At 44.5% G+C, this 22804-nt stretch overlaps 1 protein-coding gene across 8 annotated transcripts in view; it reads right to left on the bottom strand.

Annotated features, from left to right (window-relative positions):
* pde8a (phosphodiesterase 8A) overlaps positions 1-22804 on the bottom strand; it is a 145964-nt gene that overhangs the window by 56359 nt on the left and 66801 nt on the right. For all 8 annotated transcript variants that reach the window (XR_010020210.1, XM_063066327.1, XM_063066321.1 and 5 more), the window contains one exon: positions 6109-6249. Coding sequence is in view for 7 of the 8 variants with exons in the window: in XM_063066327.1 (XP_062922397.1) it covers positions 6109-6249 (141 nt within the window). In the remaining variant the exon portion in view is untranslated. The remainder of the gene's footprint in view (positions 1-6108; positions 6250-22804) is intronic.

Below are 22804 nucleotides of genomic sequence, written 5' to 3'. Positions count from 1 at the left end.
TAGCTTATTTTCGTATTCCATCTTGACTTTCTTAATGACTTTTTAGTTGCCTTCTATTGGTTTTTAAAAGCTTCCCAATCCTCTAACTTCTCACTAATTTTTGCTCTATCATATGCCCTTTCTTTGGCTTTTATGTTGGCATTAACTTGTCTTGCTGGCCACAGCTGTTATCTTGCCATTAGAATACTTCTTTCTCTTTGGGATATAATATTCATGTGCTTTCTGAGTTGCTTTCAGAAATTCCAGTCATTTCCACTGTCAGTGTCCTTTTTCAATCAACTCTGGCCAGCTCCTCTCTCCTGTATCTGTAATTTCCTTCACTGAACTGTAATACTGACACATCTTACGTCAGCTTCTCCTTCTCAAATTTTAGGGTGAATTTTATTATATTATGATTACTTGCCTTCAGCTCACTAATCAATTCTGATTTATTGCACAACACCCAATCCAGAATAGCTGATCCCCTATGGGCTCAACCACGAGCTGCTCTAAAGTCATGTTAGCAACATTCTAGAAATTCCCCTTCTAGGTAGAAAGTCGTACCTTCCCCAGAAGAGCTTCCATCCGTCCAGAAATCCAACACCAACCTAATTTTCACAATCTACCCGTACATTGAAATCCCCCATGACTATTGTAACGTGCCCTTTGGCACACATGTTCTATCTCCTGTGCTAATTTGTAGACCACATCCTTACTATAGTTTGGAGGTCTGCATACAACTCCCATCAGTGTCTTTTTACCCTTGCAGTTTCTTAGCTCTACCCACATTTCTATACATTCTTTCAAAGAATTTGATTTCTTTTTTTTCTTAACCAACAAAGCATCATCACCGTCTCTGCCTTCTTGCCTGTCCTTTTGATACAGTGGGTATCCTAGAATTTAAGCTCCCAGCTATAATCTTCTTTCAGCCATGATTCAGTGATGCCTACAACATCATACATGGCAATCTGTAACTGTGTCTCAAGTTCATCTACCTTATTCTGTAAACTGCGCACATTCAGATATAACACCTTCAAGGCTGTATTAACCCTTTTCAATTTTGTCCACCTTTTATGTTGCAACTCACCCTATTCACTGCAATTTTGCACTATCGGCCTCTCCTTGCTAGGAGTCTCACTATACATTGCCTCTGTTTGTAAATTAACTACCTCATTTTCAGCACTATCACTCTGGTTTTCATTCCCCTGGTAAATTAGTTTAAACCCACCCACACAACTCAAGCCAACCTGCCTACAAGGGTATTGGACCCCTTCAGGATCAGGTGTCACTCATCCCTTTAGTACAGGTCTTACCTTCCCCAGAAGAGCTGCCAACCATCCAGAAGTCTGAACCCCTATTCCCTGCACCAGTTCCTCAGTCACGCATTCGACTGCCAAATCATCCTTTTCTTATCGTCACTGGCACGTGGCGCAAGCAGCAACCCAGAGATTATTATCTGGAGGTCTTGTTTCTCAACTTTCTACCTAGCTCCCTAAAATCTCTTTTCAGGACCTCCTCACCTTGTCTACCAATGCCATTGGTGCCAATATGTATCACAACTTCTGGCGGGTAATCCTCACCCTTGAGAATGCCAAGAATGCCAAAAAAGGGAAGATAGTCAGATTCTTTTTTTCCTTAGGGCAGGAGAGCCTGGAACTAGACAACACAGTTTAAGGTGAGGGGAAAATTCGGAAAAAGCTTCCAGAAGTCATAGTAGAAGCAGATACAGTTACAATATTTAAAAAGGCATTTGGACAGGTACCTGGATATGAAAGGCATAGAGGATACCTGCAGATGGGTGATTAGCTCAGAAAGACATCATGGTTGACATAGATGAGATGTACTGTACATTCTGTGATTCTACCTGCACTCTTATTGTCTGCTCATGGACTTACCTGTTGCCATCTAAGAAAGCTGAGGATCTTCGTCCCTTCCCGGATATCAACCCTGCATTTTAAACTGTTATGGTTCAGAAATTTCCAGGAATCAACAAGATGTTCCCCTTGAAGGAGACTTTGAAAACACTAAAGCATCTTCTCCGTTCACCTGTAAAACTCATGCCCTGAAGGGTAGAGATCACAGCTGCTCAGTGCATCATGCATTTATTCCTGGCTCTGATGTCTTGGTAGGGTCATACAGCATGGAAATTGGCCATTCTGTATCAACCAACTGGCCTGGCACCCGCTACCATCTGAATCTTCAAACACTTTTCTTTCAAGGAGGTAGAAGTGATGGTCATCCATGCCCACCTTCACAGGAAGGTAGTTCCAAATATATGGAAAATAACCCATATTTTCTAGAGTGCTGTAAGTGCCAGTGAAAAAAGCACTGACAATTCATGAAGTCCTTAGCTGGTTGGGAAAAATATAAACATTTTTCATCTTCCTCTTCTCAGTAACTGATTATGCAGTCTATCTGGACTAAGTGATTTACTCACTTTGCATAGCTAGCCTATTAGTATCTTCTCTTCCCACCTTGTGCTCTCCACAAAGACTTTCAGGAGTATATTCCACCTTAAGTCCAAGGTAAAGTAAATTTAGCTCCTTGTCTGTAGCCTTTGCCTTCAGCAGTAAATTCCCAGTTTTGAGTGCACATATGTATTTTTTACTGTCCACATGCCTGGAGGATTTTTAAACTCACTTTTATTGTCAGTGATTTCCCACTGCCCCTTTTATTTTTAGAGACAGTTTGTACCTGAACTGGAGGAGGACTAATATCCTAGTAGGAAAGTTTGTTAATGCTGCACATAGGTGGTTAAACTCATTACAGGGGGATGGGAACCAGAGTGCAAGAAGAGTTTTCAGGACAAATGTTGGTTAGACCTCAGACAAAGTCAGGAATCTAAAGGTTGAGAATGGTATAACTAGTGTCCTGAGTAGCATATATTTCAATGCCAGGATATCATGAGAAAAGCAGATAAGCTCAGGGCATGGATCAACACCTGGAATTACGACTTTTCGTCACCTTTAGTGAAACTTGGTTGCAGGAGGGCCAGACTGGCAGTTCAATATTCCAGGGTTTCTGTTATTTTAGATTTGACAGAGTGGGAGGGATTGAAGGAGGAGGGTGGCATTACCAGTCAGGGAAAATGTCACTGCAGTGCTCCATCAGGACAGATGGGAAAACTCGACTAGTGAGACATATGGGTGGAACTGAGAAATAAGAAAGGCATGACCATGTTCGTGGAGCCGTATTACAGACTACCCAACAGTCCGAGGAGAACAAATTTGTAAAGAGATTGTAGACTGGTGCAAGAAAGCATTTCAATTCCTGTCCTATCTCGTTGGCTCTTCACACAACCCTGGAACATCTGGACAGCAAAGATACATACATCAGGATGCTCTGTATCGATTACAGCTCGGCATTTAACACCATCATCCACTCAAAACTAATCAGTAAACTCCAAGACCTGGGCCTCAAAACCTCCTTGTCCATTGGATCCTGGATTTCTTCACTTGTAGATCCCAGTCAATTCAAACTGGCAAAAACATCTCCTCCACAGTTTTCATCAGTACAGGACCACCACAGGGATATGTACTTAGCCCCCTGCTCTACTCACTTTACCCTTATGACTGTGTGGCTAAGCACAACTCCAACACCATATACAAGATGGCTGATGACACCACTGTTGAGAGCTGTGTCAAAGGTGATGTATCAGCATACAGAAAGGAGATTGAAAATCTGGCTGAGTGGTGTAATAACAACCTCTCACTCAATAACAATGAGACCAAGGAACTGATTATAGTTTTCAGGAGAGCAAAACCAGAGGTCAATCATCAGAGGATCAGAGGTGGAGAGGGTCAGTAACTTTAAAATCCTGGGTGTCACCGAAGGACCTGTCCTGGACCCATCATACAAATATAATTGAGAGGAAAGCACAACAGCACCTTTACTTCCTCTGGAGTCTGCGGAAATTCTACGTCACTAAATACCTTAGCAAACTTCTGTAGGTGTGTGGTGCAAAGTGTGCTGACTGGTTGCATTACGGCCTGGCATGGGAACACCAATCACAAACAAGGAAAAATCTGCAGATGCTGGAAATCCAAGCAACACACAAAATGCTGGAAGAACTCAGCAAGCCAGGCAGCATCCATGGAAGAGAGTAGAGTCAATGTTTCAGGCCGAGGCCCTTCAGCAGGACTGGAGGAAAACAAGATTAGCTTTCAAGAGATATTGAGGCCCTAGTTAAGAGAAAAAAAAAAGGAAGTGCATAGCAGGTACAAATGAGGTGCTTAAGGAAGATAAGAAATGCAAGAGAACACTTAAGAAATCAGGAAGGCTAAAAGAAGGCATAAAGTTGCTCTAGCAGACAAGGTGAAGGAGAATCCTAAGGGTTTCTACAGATATGTTAAGAGCAAAATAATTTCAAGGGATAAAATTGGTCCTCTGGAAAACCAGAGTGGTAACCCATGTGTAGAACCAAAACAGATAGGGAGATTTTAAATGAATTCTTCACATTTGTATTTACTCAGAAGACGGACACAGTCTACAGAAGTGAGGCAAGCTGCATCAACTTCATGGACCCGACACAGATTTCAGAGGAGGAACTGTTTGCTACCCTGAGGAAAATCCCCAGATCCTAAAAGGTGTTCCCTTGGACCTTACAGGAGGCAAGTAAAGAAATTGCAGGGGCCCTAGCAGAGATATTTAAATCATTTTTAGTGTCAGGGGAGGATAGCTAATGTTGTTCTGCTGTTTAAAAAAAGGCTCTAAACATAAACCAGGAAATTATACACATAAAAATTGCTGATCAAGAAACTATCAACTTCCGCCTTAAATATATCCACAGTCTTGGCCTCCTCCGTAGTCTGTGGCAGAGCATTCCACAAATTCTCTACTATCTGGCTAAAAAATTCTTCCTTACCTCTGCTCTAAAAGGTCACCCCTCAATTTTGAGGCTATGCCCTCTGGTTCTGGATACCCCCACCACAGGAAACACCCTCTCCACATCCATCCCATCTAGCCCTTTCAATATTTGGTAGGTTTCAATGAGATCTCCCCATATTCTTCAAAATTACAGTGAGTGCAGGTTTAAAGCTTCCAAATGATCCTCATACGTTAACCCCTTCATTCCCAGAATCATCCTCGTGAACCTCCTCTGGACTCTCTCCAACGACAGCACGTCCTTTCAGAAACATGGGACTCAAAACAGTTGACAATACTCCAAATGCAGCCTGACTATTAACTTATAAAGCCTCAGCATTATCTCCTCGCTCTCATATTCCATTCCCCTTGAAATAAGTAAATAAATACATTGCATTTGCCTTCTTTACCACTGACTCAACCTGTAAGTTAACCTTCTGGAAGTCTTGCATGAGGACTCCCAAGACCCTCTGCACCTCTGATGGTTGAATGTTCTCCCCACTTAGATAATAGTCCACACTATTGTTCCTTTTACCAAAATGTGTTATCGTACATTTCCCAACACCAGGTTGAAAAAGTACTAAGAAAATTTACAAGGATGTTGCTAGGTCTGGAGGACCTAAGTTATAAGGAAAGACTGAATAGGTTAGCACTATTCTTTAGAACTTAGAACATTGAGAGGAGATTTGAAAAAGGTATACAAAATTATGAGGTGTGTAGATAGGGTAAAGGCAAGCAAGCTTTTTCTACTGAGGTTGGGTGAGACTTTAACCAGAGATCATTGGTTAGGGTGAAAGATGAAAAGATCAAGGGGAACATGAAGGAAAACTGCTTCACTCAGATGGCCATGAGAATGTGGAATGAGCTGCCAACATAAGTGATGCATGCAAGCTTAATTTCAATGTTTAAGAAAAGTTTGGACGGGTACATGAATGGTAGGGGCATGGAGGGCTATGGTCCTGGTGCAGGTCGATAGAAGTAGGCAGTTTAAATGGTTTTGACATGGACCAGGTGGGTTGAGGGCCCTGTTTCTGTACTGTATTTCTCCACATAGCTATAAACTTCCTCTTTGACCTTCCTATTAATTCGGTTCTCAATGAATTACTACAGCCCAGACAGTGCTGTATTTGCTTTGCTGTACAATCATCAGCAACCAATGGGCAGTCAGATAGTCAGTTAAACATTCTGCAAGTGTCTGTACATGGTGGAAATACCCAGACACAAGAGCCTTTCCACAATGGGGTCACAAACTAACATCACACTTACCTTCCCTTTTTTAATGTAGGATTTGATCGTGTCTGGAAGGTCAGCTTTATTTTTGTCGCTCTTGTTCATTTGCGTTAACTTCTTTCCTATCAATTCCTCTCTCCGGTAACCCATCATTCCTTCAAATGTAGGATTCACATACTGCAGAACACAAACAACATTTGATAATTGGACTTTCCTTTAGATCTGACAGCAGTCTATTCACATTTAGCAACCACCTTTTCTGAAGAGCAGAACCTTCCCCGGTGACATGGCTCCACGTTTATGGTCCAAATTTATTTGATGCTAGTTACTTCAAGTGAGTCTGTCAGCAAGTTCTGAGGAGTGTCCCTAACTCAAAACATTCACCAGTTCCTTTCCACAGGTGCTGTTTGACTGGCAGAATAAGTCAGCTGTTGTACAGACCAACACCATCCATGCCTACCTTTTCACCCAGCTACACCATTCCATTCACTCACATCAAGACTATAAATATTCTTCAAGCATTTTCAGCTCTGTCATTAGCACTGGTCAACTTAGGGAATATCCTGAAGTTTTCCTGGCTTCTTTAAAGAGCAAATACTTAAGTGATATTGGAGGGGGTGGTTCAATAGAAGGAGGTGGAAAATTCAGAAGTTTAAAGTAAAGGAGAGCTTAGGACAGGTCATTAAAGTCTCCAAAATAAAAGTTTAAGAAAAGTTAGGAATCTAACTCAGGCATGACTTTGAGAAGGGGAGCAGTGAATACAGGACTGATGATGCTGTATTAGAACACAGACGGCTTATGTAACAAGGTAAATAAGTTTACAGCACATATCAGAATTGGTGGTAATGATGGGCATCACTGGAGATATGGCTGTAAAAGGATCAGACCTGGGACCTAATCATCCAAGGACACACCTTATTGAAAAGGCAGGCTGGTGGGCAGAGAGGAGGGGTGGCAAAAAATGAAATATATATATATAGCTAGAGTTTTTGCATCGTACTGTATGCACAGACCTCTGAACAGTAAATCAGGATGAGGGGTACAGAAAAAGGCAATGTTAAAGTTACTCATGGATCCTTTAGCAGACTAGGAAAAATCAGGCTAGTACTAGACTGAAAGAAAGTATTAGTGGAATGCCTGTAAGATGGCTTTTTAGAGCAGTTTGTGGTAGAGCCCAGTGTTGTGTAAAGAGACAAACTTGATCATGGAGCTTAAGGTACAAGAATCTTTGTGAGACAGTGACCATAATATAATAGAATTTCCTATGCAGTTTGAGAGAACTGAAATTTGATGTAATAGTATTACAGCTGAGCAAATAGGACCTATGAGAGAGGAGCGGGCTGGAGTTGTTTGGAAGGGTAGACAGAAGCAGCAATGGTAGGAGATTCTGAGTGTAGTTTGGGAGACGTAGCAGAATTTTATCCCAAGGAAAAAGAAGCACACCAAGGGGAGATTTTGTCAATCTTCCTTTTGCCAATCAACTTTCCAGCTCTTAGCTCCAACCCTCCCCCTCCTGTCTTCTCCTATCATTTCGGATCTCCCCCTCACACTTTCAAATCTCTTACTATCTCTTCTTTCAGTTAGTCCTGACGAAGGGTCTCGGCCTGAAACGTCGATTGTACCTCTTCCTACAGATGCTGCCTGGCCTGCTGCATTCACCAGCATTTTTTTTTTATGTGTGTTACACCAAGGGGAGAATGGGGCAACCATGGCTGACAAATCGGTGACAACATAAAAACAAAAGGCACATAATACGACAAAAATTAGTGGAAAGCCTTGAAAAACCAACAAAGGACAACTAGACACGAGGAATTCTGCAGATGCTGGAAATTCAAGCAACACACATCAAAGTTGCTGGTGAACGCAGCAGGCCAGGCAGCATCTCTAGGAAGAGGTACAGTCGACGTTTCGAGCCGAGACCCTTCGTCAGGACTAACTGAAGGAAGAGCTAGTAAGAGATTTGAAAGTGGGAGCCACCATCAACTCTGCTCTCAAACGCATCTCCCCCATTTCACGCACATCTGCTCTCACTCTATCCTCCCGTCACCCCACTAGGAATAGGGTTCCCCTGGTCCTCACCTACACCCCACCGGCCTCCGGGTCCAACATATTATTCTCCATAACTTCCGCCACCTCCAACGGGATCCCACCACTAAGCACATCTTTCTCTCCCCCCTTCTCTCTGCTTTTCGCAGGGATTGCTCCCTACACGACTCCCTTGTCCATTCGTCCCCCCTATCCCTCCCCACTGATCTCCCTCCTGGCACTTATCCTTGTAAGCGGAACAAGTGCTACACATGCCCTTACACTTCCTCCCTTACCACCATTCAGGGCCCCAGACAGTCCTTCCAGGTGAGGCGACACTTCACCTGTGAGTCGGCCGGGTGATGTACTGCGTCCGGTGCTCCCGATGTGGCCTTCTATATATTGGCGAGACCCAACGCAGACTGGGAGATCGTTTTGCTGAACACCTAAGCTCTGTCTGCCAGAGAAAGCAGGATCTCCCAGTGGCCACACATTTTAATTCCACATCCCATTCCCATTCTGACATGTCTATCCACGGCCTCCTCTACTGTAAAGATGAAGCCACACTCAGGTTGGAGGAACAACACCTTATATTCCGTCTGGGTAGCCTCCAACCTGATGGCATGAACATCGACTTCTCTAACTTCCGCTAATGCCCCACCTCCCCCTCGTACTCCATCCGTTATTTATTTATATACACACATTCTTTCTCTCTCTCTCTCCCTCTGACTATGCCCCTTGCCCATCCTCTGGATTTTTCCCCCCCTCCCTCCTTTCCTTCTCCCTGGGCCTCCTGTCCCATGATCCTCTCATATCCCTTTTGCCAATCACCTGTCCAGCTCTTGGCTCCATCCCTCCCCCTCCTGTCTTCTCCTATCATTTCGGATCTCCCCCTCCCCCTTTCAAATCTCTTACTAGCTCTTCCTTCTGTTAGTCCTGACTAAGGGTCTCGGCCCGAAACGTCGACTGTACGTCTTCCTAGAGATGCTGCCTGGCCGCTGCGTTCACCAGCAACTCTGATGTGTGTTGAAAGGACAACTAGAAAAGATATATGGGAGGAGAGTGAAATACAAGGGTAAACTAACCAATAAAATAGAAAACTGAAAAGTTTTAAGATAGATAATGGGAAGAGTGGCAAGAGTAGACACTGGGCTACTGGAAAATATGCTCAAGTAATAATGGGGAACAGGGAAATGGCAGAGAAGCTGAATCAATATTTTGTGTCAATCTTCACAGTGGAAGTTACCAGCAATGTGCTAGAAATTCAAGAGTCAGGGGGCAGAAGTGTGTGTGGTAGCCATTACTAAGGAAAAGGTGCTGAGGAAGTTAAATGGACTGAAGGTAGATCTGCAACTGCTGTAACTGAAGAGATCATGGAGCCAAGTAGTCATCTTTCAAGAATCACTAGAAAGTCTTGTAAGGCTGAAAAATTAAAAAATGTGACATCTGCTTATGAAGAGAGGGAGGCAAAAGACAGGAAATTATAGGCTGGTTAGTCTGACCTCAGTGGTTGGTAAGATTTCACAGTGCATTAAAGATGAAATTTTGGAGACTTAACGTAAGGTAATAAAAAATAATGCACTATTTTGTTAAAGGGAGATCTTGCCTGACAAATCTGTAAGAATTCTTTGAGGATGTAATAAGCAAAAGAGACAAAGGAGAATCAGTGGATGTTATTTACTTCGATTTTCATAAGGCCTTTGATAAAGTATCACATGCAAGGCTTCTTAAGAGTCTTAGAGGCAAGCTACTAGTAAGGGTAGAAGATTGGCTGACTAGGAACAAAAGGGTTCTATTCAGGGTGGTTGCCAACGATTAGTGGAGTTCTACAAAGGTTGGCTGCAATGCCATCAGTTCTTTGATCCAGATTATTAAGATATAAAGTGAAAAGTTGGGGTCTCAGAACCAAATTTGCAAATAATATCAAGATAGGTGGAGGAACAGGTAGTGCACAGTGGCAAGGTGTCTACAAAAGGACTTAGACAGATTGGGATAAAGGGCAAAGAAGTGGCAGATAGAATACTGTGTAAGGATGTGCAGGATTATACTCTTTGACAGGGAAAATATAGGTGTAGACTATTTTGTTAATGAGAAGAGATTTCAGAAAACAGAGGTACAAAGCCACTTGTGAGCCCTAGTTCAGGATTCCCTGAAGATTAAAATCCCAGGAATGAAAGATTTAATGCATGAGAAGTGTTTGATGTCTCTGGGACTACACATGACAGAGTTCAGAAGGATGAGAGCAGATCACATTGAAATGTCCCCAGATACTGAAAGGCCTGGATAGAGTGGATGCGGAGATATTGTTTCCATTGGTGGAGAGTCTAAGATCTGAGGGCACAGCCTCGGAATAAAGGGATGTCCCATTAAATCTGAGGTGAGGAAGAATTTCTTCCACCAGAAGGTACTTAATCTATGGAATCAGTTGCCACAGACAGCTGTGGAGACTAAGTCACTGGGTATATTTAAGAGGTTGTTGGGTCTTAATTGGCAAGGGAGTTGAGGGTTTCAGGGAGAAGGCAGAAGAAAGGGGGTGAAAGTTTAGCCACAATTGAATTGTGAATCAGACTCGATAGACCAAATGCCCTGATTTTGCTCCCATATCTGGATATGGTAAAGTCAGACACATCCAGACTCATGGCAGACCTACCTACTCCTCAATCACTGGACATCCCAAGGACGAACTTTAGAGGATAAACATCACAACTATTTCAATATTACGACTGAACCTGGGTGCAATTAGGCCGAGCATCCGATGACATCTACAAAACTAATTTTTGACAACACTCGAATGCCACTCCTAGCATCTTACCATATGGTGAACTTGTATTCTCAACACAAAGCAACACGACTGAAATGAAGGAATGTATGCAGAGCATCACCTGATTAAGTGCAAAGATAAACCAATTGTTCAAACCCCACTCTTTATCACCGCATTCTTACAGAATCAGTCTAGGCTTTCCTTCACAAACAAAACCAAGAGTTAAGCCAAGATCTCAAATATTTGCACTCTTGCAGGCGCTTGGTACACAATTATTCAGAACTGACCACCATATTACATTAGTCAGTTTGTTTGCTACAAAATCAAGATGAGATGATTGCCCAGTTCAGTGTATCTTTGGTTGTTGAAAAAGGCACATTGCCTTTACTGTGATTTAGCATTCCAAGTGTTCAGTGAAATAGTCAAACACACTATGGTGCTCATAGCTGATCCAAAGGGTGCCACTCATAACAAGGTAACTCTCTTCTACAGCTGCACCATATTACCTGGCAGTTACTGCAGAGACCTTGCACTAGAGTTTAACACTACAAATTCCAATTCAGAGAGGAGAATGCCACCAAACTAGGCAAGCTAATTTTCTAAAAATAAAACATCAAAAATCTTGATTTATACTCACATGAAAGGATGGAAAGGCCAGAGCCTGAACTGGACACTAATTATGTCAATGGCCTTTCATCAGTTTGCAAATGCAGCCAGTTTAAAATATATATAGTTTTTAAAATACACTTGGAAGAAAAAGTTAGTGAGCCCTTTACAGTTACTTGGTTTTCTACATTAATTACTCAAAATGTGGACTGATCTTCATCTAAGTCACAATGATAGACAAATACAATTTGCTGAAACTAATAACACAAACAATTGTACCTTTCATGTCTTTACTGAATACATTGTTTAATCATTCACAGTCCAGGCTCAAAAAAGTATGTGAAACATTAATTGGTAGAACTTCCTTTAGCAGCAATAACCTCCACCAAACATTTCCTGTAGCTGCTAATAAGACTAGCACAATGGCAAGGAGCAATTTTACACCATTCCTCCACACAAAACTGTTTCAGTTCATCAATATTTCTGGGATACCTTGCATGAACAGTCCTCTTCAGGTCATGTCACAGAATCTCAACTGGGTTAAGGTCAAACTCCAAAACACAAATTATCTTCTTTTTAAGCCAAACAACAGGAATTCTGCTGATGCTGGAAATTCAAGCAACATACATCAAAGTTGCTGGTGAACGCAGCAGGCCAAGCAGCATCTATAGGAAGAGGTGCAGTCGACGTTTCAGGCCGAGACCCTTCGTCAGGACTAACTGAAGGAAGAGTGAGTAAGGGATTTGAAAGTTGGAGGGGGAGGGGGAGATCCAAAATGATAGGAGAAGACAGGAGGGGGAGGGATAGAGCCGAGAGCTGGACAGGTGATAGGCAAAAGGGGATACGAGAGGATCATGGGCAGGAGGTCCGGGAAGAAAGACAAGGGGGGGGGGGTTGACCCAGAGGATGGGCAAGAGGTATATTCAGAGGGACAGAGGGAGAAAAAGGAGAGTGAGAGAAAGAATGTGTGCATAAAAATGAGTAACAGATGGGGTACGAGGGGTAGGTGGGGCCTTAGCGGAAGTTAGAGAAGTCGATGTTCATGCCATCAGGTTGGAGGCTACCCAGACGGAATATAAGGTGTTGTTCCTCCAACCTGAGTGTGGCTTCATCTCCACAGTAGAGGAGGCCGTGGACAGACATGTCAGAATGGGAATGGGATGTGGAATTAAAATGTGTGGCCACTGGGAGATCCTGCTTTCTCTGGCGGACAGAGCGTAGATGTTCAGCAAAGCGGTCTCCCAGTCTGCGTCGGGTCTCACCAATATATAAAAGGCCACATCGGGAGCACCGGACGCAGTATATCACCCCAGTCGACTCACAGGTGAAGTGATGCCTCACCTGGAAGGACTGTTTGGGGCCCTGAATGGTGGTAAGGGAGGAAGTGTAAGGGCATGTGTAGCACTTGTTCCGCTTACACGGATAAGTGCCAGGAGGGAGATCAGTGGGGAGGGATGGGGGGGACGAATGGACAAGGGAGTTGTGTAGGGAGCGATCCCTGCGGAATGCAGAGAGAGGGGGGGAGGGAAAGATGTGCTTAGTGGTGGGATCCCGTTGGAGGTGGCGGAAGTTACGGAGAATAATATGTTGGACCCGGAGGCTGGTGGGGTGGTAGGTGAGGACCAGGGGAACCCTATTCCTAGTGGGGTGGTGGGAGGATGGAGTGAGAACAGCTATCTGGACTATTCCTCTTCTCACCCTGTCTCTTGTAAAAACGCCACCCCCTTCTCGCAATTCCTCCGTCTCCACCGCATCTGCTCTCAGGATGAGGCTTTTCATTCTAGGACGAGGGAGATGTCTTCCTTTTTTAAAGAAAGGGGCTTCCCTTCCTCCACTATCAACTCTGCTCTTAAACGTATCTCCCCCATTTCACGTACATCTGCTCTCACTCCATCCTCCCACCACCCCACTAGGAATAGGGTTCCCCTGGTCCTCACCTACCACCCCACCAGCCTCCGGGTCCAACATATTATTCTCCGTAACTTCCGCCACCTCCAACGGGATCCCACCACTAAGCACATCTTTCCCTCCCCCCCTCTCTCTGCATTCCGCAGGGATCGCTCCCTACACAACTCCCTTGTCCATTCGTCCCCCCCATCCCTCCCCACTGATCTCCCTCCTGGCACTTATCCGTGTAAGCGGAACAAGTGCTACACATGCCCTTACACTTCCTCCCTTACCACCATTCAGGGCCCCAAACAGTCCTTCCAGGTGAGGCATCACTTCACCTGTGAGTCGACTGGGGTGATATACTGCGTCCGGTGCTCCCGATGTGGCCTTTTATATATTGGTGAGACCCGACGCAGACTGGGAGACCGCTTTGCTGAACATCTACGCTCTGTCCGCCAGAGAAAGCAGGATCTCCCAGTGGCCACACATTTTAATTCCACATCCCATTCCCATTCTGACATGTCTGTCCACGGCCTCCTCTACTGTGGAGATGAAGCCACACTCAGGTTGGAGGAACAACACCTTATATTCCGTCTGGGTAGCCTCCAACCTGATGGCATGAACATCGACTTCTCTAACTTCCGCTAAGGCCCCACCTCCCCCTCGTACCCCATCTGTTACTCATTTTTATGCACACATTCTTTCTCTCACTCTCCTTTTTCTCCCTCTGTCCCTCTGAATATACCTCTTGCCCATCCTCTGGGTCAACCCCCCCACCCCTCCTTGTCTTTCTTCCCGGACCTCCTGTCCCATGATCCTCTCGTATCCCCTTTTGCCTATCACCTGTCCAGCTCTCGGCTCTATCCCTCCCCCTCCTGTCTTCTATCATTTTGGATCTCCCCCTCCCCCTCCAACTTTCAAATCCCTTACTCACTCTTCCTTCAGTTAGTCCTGACGAAGGGTCTCGGCCTGAAACATCGACTGCACCCCTTCCTATAGATGCTGCTTGGCCTGCTGCGTTCACCAGCAACTTTGATGTATGTTTCTTTTTAAGCCATTCTGATGTCGATTTACTCTTGTGTTTCAGATCATGAGGTGGCAAATCTAGTCACGTGGAAGAAGGCATCATACATGAGGTTCAGGAAGCAAGGAACAGATGGGTCTATTGAGGAATATAGGGTAGCAAGAAAGGAGCTGAAGAAGGGGCTGAGGAGAGCAAGAAGGGGGCATGAGAAGGCCTTGGCGAATAGGGTAAAGGAAAACAAGGCATTCTTCAATTATGTGAAGAACAAAAGGATGACAGGAGCGAAAGGTGGGAAGATGTGCCTGGAGGCTGTGGAAGTGAGCAAGGTCCTCAATGAATACTTCTCTTCGGTATTCACCAATGAGAGGGAACTTGATGACGGTGAGGTTGATGTGAGTGAGGTTGATGTTCTGGAGCATGTTGATACTAAGGGAGAGGAGGTGTTGGAGTTGTTAAAATACATTAGAACGGATAAGACCCCGGGGCCTGACGGAATATTCCCCGGGCTGTTCCACGAGGTGAGAGAAGAGATTGCTGAGCCTCTGGCTAGGATCTTTATATCCTCGTTATCCACGGGAATGGTAATGGAGGATTGGAGGGAGGCAAATGTTGTCCCCTTGTTCAAAAAAGGTAGTAGGGATTTTCCGGGTAATTATAGACCAGTGAGCCGTACATCTGTGGTGGGAAAGCTGTTGGAAAAGATTCTTAGAGATAGGATCTATGGGCATTTAGAGAATCGTGGTCTGATCAGAGACAGTCAGCATGGCTTTGTGAAGGATAGATCTTGTCTAACAAGCCTGATAGAGTTCTTTGAGGAGGTGACCAGGCATATAGATGAGAGTAGTGCAGTGGATGTGATCTACATGGACTTTAGTAAGGCATTTGACAAGGTTCAACACGGTAGGCTTATCCAGAAAGTCAGAAGGCATGAGATCCAGGGAAGTTTGGCCAGGTGGATTCAGAATTGGCTCGCCTGCAGAAAGCAGAGGGTTGTGGTTGAGGGAGTACATTCGAATTGGAGGGTTGTGACTAGTGGTGTTGCAAAAGGATCGGTTCAGGGACCTCGACTTTTCGTGATTTTTATTAACGACCTCGATGTGGGGGTAGAAGGGTGGGTTGGCAAGTTTGCAGATGACACAAAGGTTGGTGTCCAAGGCAGAGTACAAAGTAAATGGAAGGATACATGGATACATAGAACATAGAACAGTACAGTACAGGCCCTTCGGCCCACAATGTTGTGCCGACCCTCAAACCCTACCTCCCATATAAGCCCCCCCACCTCAAATTCCTCCATGTACCTGTCGAGTAGTCTCTTAAACTTCACTAGTGTATCTGCCTCCACCACTGACTCAGGCAGTGCATTCCATGCACCAACCACTCTCTGAGTAAAAAACCTTCCTCTAATATCCCCCTTGAACTTCCCACCCCTTACCTTAAAGCCATGTCCTCTTGTATTGAGCAGTGGTGCCCTGGGGAAGAGGCGCTGGCTATCCACTCTATCTATTCCTCTTATTATCTTGTACACCTCTATCCTATCTCCTCTCATCCTCCTTCTCTCCAAAGAGTAAAGCCCTAGCTCCCTTAATCTCTGATCATAATCCATACTCTCTAAACCAGGCAGCATCCTGGTAAATCTCCTCTGTATCCTTTCCATTGCTTCCACATCCTTCCTATAGTGAGGCAACCAGAACTGGACACAGTACTCCAAGTGTGGCAAAACCAGAGTTTTATAGAGCTGCATCATTACATCGCGATTCTTAAACTCTATCCCTCGACTTAAGAAAGCTAACACCCCATAAGCTTTCTTAACTACCCTATCCAGTTGTGAGGCAACTTTCAGGGATCTGTGGACATGTACCCTGAGATCCCTCTGCTCCTCCACACTACCAAGTATCCTGCCATTTACTTTGGACTCTGCCTTGGAGTTGGTCCTTCCAAAGTGTACCACCTCACACTTCTCCGGGTTGAACTCCATCTGCCACTTCTCAGACCACTTCTGCATCCTATCAATGTCTCTCTGCAATCTTTGACAATCCTCTACACTATCTAAAACACCATCAACCTTTGTGTCATCTGCAAACTTGCCAACCCACCCTTCTACCGCCACATCCAGGTCGTTAATAAAAATCACGAAAAGTAGAGGTCCCAGAACAGATCCTTGTGGGACACCACTAGTCACAATCCTCCAGTCTGAATGTACTCCCTCCACCACCACCTTCTGCCTTCTGCAGGCAAGCCAATTCTGAATCCACGTGGCCAAACTTCCCCGGATCCCATGCCTTCTGACTTTCTGAATAAGCCTACCATGTGGAACCTTGTCAACTTCCTTACTAAAATTCATATAGATCACATCCACTGCACTACTCTCATCTATATGCCTGGTTACCTCCTCAAAGAACTCTATCAGGCTTGTTAGACACGATCTGCCCTTCACAAAGCCATGCTGACTGTCCCTGATCAGTCAATGATTCTCTAAATGCCCAAAGATCCTATCTCTAACAATCTTCTCCAACAGCTTTCCCACCACAGACGTAAGGCTCACTGGTCTATAATTACCCGGACTATCCCTACTACCATTTTTGAACAAGGGGACAACATTGGCCTCCCTCCAATCCTCCGGTACCATTCCCATGGACAACGAGGACATAAAGATCCTAGCCAGAGGCTCAGCAATCTCTTCCCTCGCCTCGTGGAGCAGCCTGGGGAATATTCTGTCAGGCTCCGGGGACTTATCTGTCCTAATGTATTTTAACAACTCCAACACCTCCTCTCCCTTACTATCAACATGCTCCAGAACATCAACCTCACTCATATTGTCCTCACCATCATCAAGTTCCCTCTCATTGGTGAATACCGAAGAGAAGTATTCATTGAGGACCTCGCTCACTTCCACAGCCTCCAGACACATCTTCCCACCTTTATCTCTAATCGGTCCTACCTTCACTCCTGTCATCCTTTTTTTCTTCACATAATTGAATAATGCCTTGGGGTTTTCCTTTACCCTACTCGCCAAGGCCTTCTCAGGTCCCCTTCTTGCTCTTCTCAACCCCTTCTTAAGCTCCTTTCTTGCTTCCCTATATTCCTCAATAGACCCATCTGATCCTTGCTTCCTAAACCTCATGTATGCTGCCTTCTTCCACCTGACTAGATTTTCCACCTGACTTGTCACCCATGGTTCCTTCACCCTACCATTCTTTATCTTCCTCATCGGGACAAATTTATCCCTTACATCCCGCAAGAGATCTCTAAACATCGACCACATGTCCGTAGTACATTTTCCTGCAAAAACATCATCCCAATTCACACCCGCAAGTTCTAGTCTTATAGCCTCATAATTTGCCCTTCCCCAATTAAAAATTTTCCTGTCCTTTCTGATTCTATCCTTTTCCGTGATAATGCTAAAGGCCAGGGAGTGGTGGTCACTATCCCCCAGATGCTCACCCACTGAGAGATCTGTGACCTGACCCGGTTCATTACCTAGTACTAGATCTAGTATGGCATTCCCCCTAGTCGGCCTGTCCACATACTGTGACAGGAATCCATCCTGGACACACTTAACAGACTCTGCCCCATCTAAACCCTTGGAACTAATCAGGTGCTAATCAATATTAGGGAAGTTAAAGTCACCCATGATAACAACCCTGTTATTTTTGTACCTTTCCAAAATCTGCCTCCCAATCTGCTCCTCTGTATCTCTGCTGCTACCAGGGGGCTGACAGAATACCTCCAATAGAGTAACTGCTCCCTTCCTGTTCCTGACTTCCACCCATTCTGACTCAAAAGAGGATCCTGCTACATTACCCACCCTTTCTGTAGCTGTAATAGCATCCCTGACCAGTAATGCCACCCCTCCTCCCCTTTTTCCACTCTCTCTATCCCTTTTAAAGCACTGAAATCCAGGAATATTGAGAATCCATTCCCGCCCTGGTGTCAGCCAAGTCTCTGTAATGGCCACTACGTTATAATTTTATGTATGTATCCAAGCTCTCAGTTCATCACCTTTGTTCCTGATGCTTCCTGCATTGAGGTACACACATTTCAGCCCTTCTACCTTACTGTCTTTACACCGTTTATTCTGCTTCTCTTTCCTCAAAGCCTCTCTATATGTTAGATCTTGCTTTACTCCATGCACCTCTTTCACTGCTCTATCGCTCTGGGTCCTATCCCCCTTGCAAATTAGTTTAAACCCTCCCGAACCACGCTAGCAAACCTACCTGGCAAGGATATTGCTCCCCCTCGAGTTCAGGTGCAACCCATCCAATCTGGACAGGTTCCACCTTCCCCAGAAGAGACCCCAGTGATCCAAAAATCTAAAACCCTGCTCCCTGCACCAACTCCTCAGTACCTGGTAGGGTGGAGGAGCAGAGGGATCTGGGGGTGCATGTCCACAGATCCCTGAAAGTTGCCTCACAGGTAGATAGAGTAGTTAAGAAAGCTTATGGAGTGTTAGCTTTTGCAAGTTGAGGGATAGAGTTTAAGTGTCACGGGGTAATGATGCAGTTCTATAAAACTCCGGTTAGGCCACACTTGGAGTACTGTGTCCTGTTCTGGTCGCCTCACTATAGGAAGGATGTGGAAGCACTGGAAAGGGTACAGAGGAGATTTACCAGGATGCTGCCTGGTTTAGAGAGTGTGGATTATAAACAGAGATTAAGGGAGCTAGGGCTTTACTCTTTGGAGAGGAGGAGGATGAGAGGAGACACAATAGAAGTGTACAAGATATTAAGAGGAATAGAGTAGACAGCCAGCACCTCTTCCCCAGGGCACCACTGCTCAGTACAAGAGGACATGGCTTTAAGGTAAGGGGTGGGAAGTTCAAGGGGGATATTAGAGGAAGGTTTTTTACTCAGAGTGGTTGGTGCTTGGAATGCATTGCCTGAGTCAGTGGTGGAGGCAGATACACTGGTGAAATTTAAGAGACTACTAGACAGATATATGGAGGAATTTAAGGTCGGGGGGGTTATATGGGAGGCAGGGTTTAAAGGTTGGCACAACATTGTGGGCCGAAGGGCCTGTACTGTGCTGTACTATTCTATGTTCTATAAGTCCATATGACATAGGAGCAGAATTAGGTCATCTGACCCATTGAGTCTGCTCCACCATTCAATCATGGTTGATCCTTTTTTTTAAACCTTCTCGACCCCAGTTCCCGGCCTTCTCCCTGTAACCTTTGATGCCATGTCCAATCAAGAACCTATCGATCTCTGCCTTAAATACACGCAATACCTAGCCTCCACAGCTGCATGTGGTAACAAATTCACAAATTCACCACCCTTTGGCTAAAGAAATTTCTCCGCATCTCTGTTTTGAAAGGGTGTCCCTCTATCCTGAGCCTGTGCCCTCTTGTCCTAGACTCTCCCACCATGGGAAACATCCTTTCCACATCAACTCCTGTCGAGGCCTTTTAACATTCGAAAGGTTTCAATGAGATCCACCCTCATCCTTCTGAATTCCAGCGAGCACAGACCCATCAAACGTTCCTTGTATGATAACCCTTTCATTCCTGGCATCAACTTTGTGAACCTCCTTTGGACCCTCTCCAATGCCAGGATATCTTTTCTAAGATGAGGGGCCCAAAATTGTTCACAATACATAAGGTGAGGCCTCACCAGTACCTTATAAAGCCTCAGCATCACATCCCTGCTCTTGAAATAAATGTTAACATGGCATTTGCCTTGCTCACCCCAGACTCAACCTGCAAGTTAACCTTCAGGGTGTTCTGCACAATTTATTTCTACTACCAAAGTGCATGACCATGTATTTTCCAATATTGTATTTGCCACTTTCTGTCCCACTGTCCTAATCTGTCTAAATCCTTTTGCAACCTACCTGCTTCCTCAAGACTACCTGCCCCTCCACCAATCTTTGTATCACCTGCAAACATGGCAACAAAGCCATCTATTCCATCATCTAACATACATCAAAGTTGCTGGTGAACGCAGCAGGCCAAGCAGCATCTATAGGAAGAGGCCTGACGAAGGGTCTCGGCCTGAAACGTCGACTGCGCCTCTTCCTATAGATGCTGCTTGGCCTGCTGCGTTCACCAGCAACGTTGATGTATGTTGCTTGAATTTCCAGCATCTGCAGAATTCCTGTTGTTTTTATTCCATCATCTAAATCATTTATATACAGCATAAAAAGAAGTGGTTCCAACACCAATCCCTTGGAACACCAATAGTCACTGGCAGCTAACCAGAAAAGGATCCTTTTATTCCCACTCGCTGCCTCCTACCAATCAGCCAATGCTCTAACCATGTCAGTAACTTTCCTGTAATACCATGGGCTCTTAACTTGGTAAGCACCCTCATGTGTGGCACCTTGTCAAAGACTTTCTGAAAGTCCAAATATACAACATCCACTGCATCCCCTTTATCTATCCTACTTGTAATCTCCTCAAAAAATTCCAATAGGCTCGTCAGGCAGGACTTTCCCTGAAGGAAATCATGCTGACTTTGTAATATCTTGTCCTGTGTAACCAAGTACTCCATCACCTCACCCTTAACAATTGACTCTAACATCTTCCCAACCACTGAGGTCAGGCTAACTGGTTTACAATTTCCTTTCTGCTGCCTTCCTCCTTTCTTAAAGAGTGGAATAAGAATTGCAATTTTCCAGTCCTCTGGCACCATGCCAGAGTCCAGTGATTTTTGAAAGATAATTTCTAATGCCACCACAATCTCTAACGCTACCTCTTTCAGAAACCTAGAGTGCAGTTCCTCTGGTCCAGGTGACTTATGTACCTTTAGGTCTTTCAGCTTTTTAGGCATCTTCTCTCTTGTAACAGTAACTGCATCCACTTCTCTTCCTTCACACACTACAACATCAGGCACACTGCTTGTGTCTTCCACAGTGAACACTGACGCAAGATACTCATTTAGTTCATCAGCCATCTCCTCGTCCCCCATTGTTATTTCTCCTGCCTCATTTTCTAGTGGTCCTATATCCACTCTCATTTCTCTTTTATTTTTAACATACTTGAGAAAACTTTTACTATCCACTTTGATATTATTTGCTAGCCTGCTTTCATATTTCATCTTTTCCCTTCTAATGATTATTTTAGTTGCTCTCTGTAGGTTTTTAAAAACTTCCCAACCCCCTATCTACTCACTAATTTTTGCTTTGTCGTATGCCCTTTCTTTTGCGTTCACAATTGCTTTAACTTCCCTTGTCAGCCACGATTGTACTATTTTGCCATTTGAGGATTTCTTCATTTTTGAAATACATGTCCCGCACTTCCTCATTTTTCCCAAAAACGCACGCCACTGCGGCTCTGCTGACATCCTTGCCAGCAGCTCCTTCCAATTTACTTTGGCCAACTCCTCTTTCATACCACTAGAATTTCCCTTACTCACTGAAATACTGCTACATCAGACTTTACTTTCTCTCTATCAACTTCAAGTTGAACACAATCATATTATGATCACTGGTTTTACCTTAAGCTCCCTAATCGCCTCCGGTTCATTACATAACATCCAATCCAGTCTAGCTGATACCCTAGTAGGCTCAACAACCAACTGCTCTAAAAAGCTATCTCTTAGGCATTCAACAAATTCACTCTCTTGAGATCCATTACCAATCTGATTTTCCCAATCAACCTGCATGTTAAAATCTCCCATGACTTCCATAACTTTGCCTTTCTGACTCGCCTTTTCTATTTCCTGTTGTAACCTGTGGTCCACCTCCCAGCCACTGTTGGGAGGCCTGTATATAACTGACATCAACATCCTTTTACTATTGCAGTTTCTCATCTCAACCCACAAGCATTGAACATCTTCCGATCCTATGTCACACCTCTCTAATGATTTGATGACATTCTTTACCACTAGAGCCTCACCACATCCTCTACCTACCTTCCTATCCATCTGATATATCATTGTCTTGTTGCATCATCCAACTTCTATTAAGCTTCAGGCGATGGACTGCTACCCTGACATTCTCCCGTAAAATGTCTTGATATAATTTTGAATGCAATGTTCCCTCAATGATTACAAGCTGTCCAGGCCCTGAGGCAGCAAAACAGCATCAAACTGTGATGTGATGCTCCTCCCATGTTTTACAGTTGGGATGAGGTCTTGGTGTTGGTGTGCAATTCCCTTTTTCCTCCAAACAGAGTTGTGTACATTTCTGCCAAAAAGTTCAATTTTTGTCTCACCTGTTCACAGAACATTGTCCCAGAAGCACTGTGGAACATCCAGGTGGTCTTTTGCAAACTTGAGACGTGTAGCAATGCTTTTTTTTGGGAGAGAAATGGTTTCCCCCATGGTGTCTTTCCATGGACACCATTCTTGTTCAGTGTTTTTCTTATAGTGGACACATGAACAGAGACTTTAGCAAGTTCTAGAAATTTCTGCAGGTCTTTTGCTGTTACTCTTATGTTCTTTTACATCTCCTTCAGCATTGCATATGGTGCTCCTGGTGTGATCTTT

The sequence above is a fragment of the Mobula hypostoma genome, chromosome 13, assembly GCF_963921235.1.
Source record: "Mobula hypostoma chromosome 13, sMobHyp1.1, whole genome shotgun sequence".
Lineage (NCBI taxonomy): Eukaryota > Metazoa > Chordata > Chondrichthyes > Myliobatiformes > Myliobatidae > Mobula > Mobula hypostoma.
The sequence above is the reverse complement of the archived record's forward strand: the minus strand, read 5'-3'. Positions and strand labels throughout refer to the sequence as shown.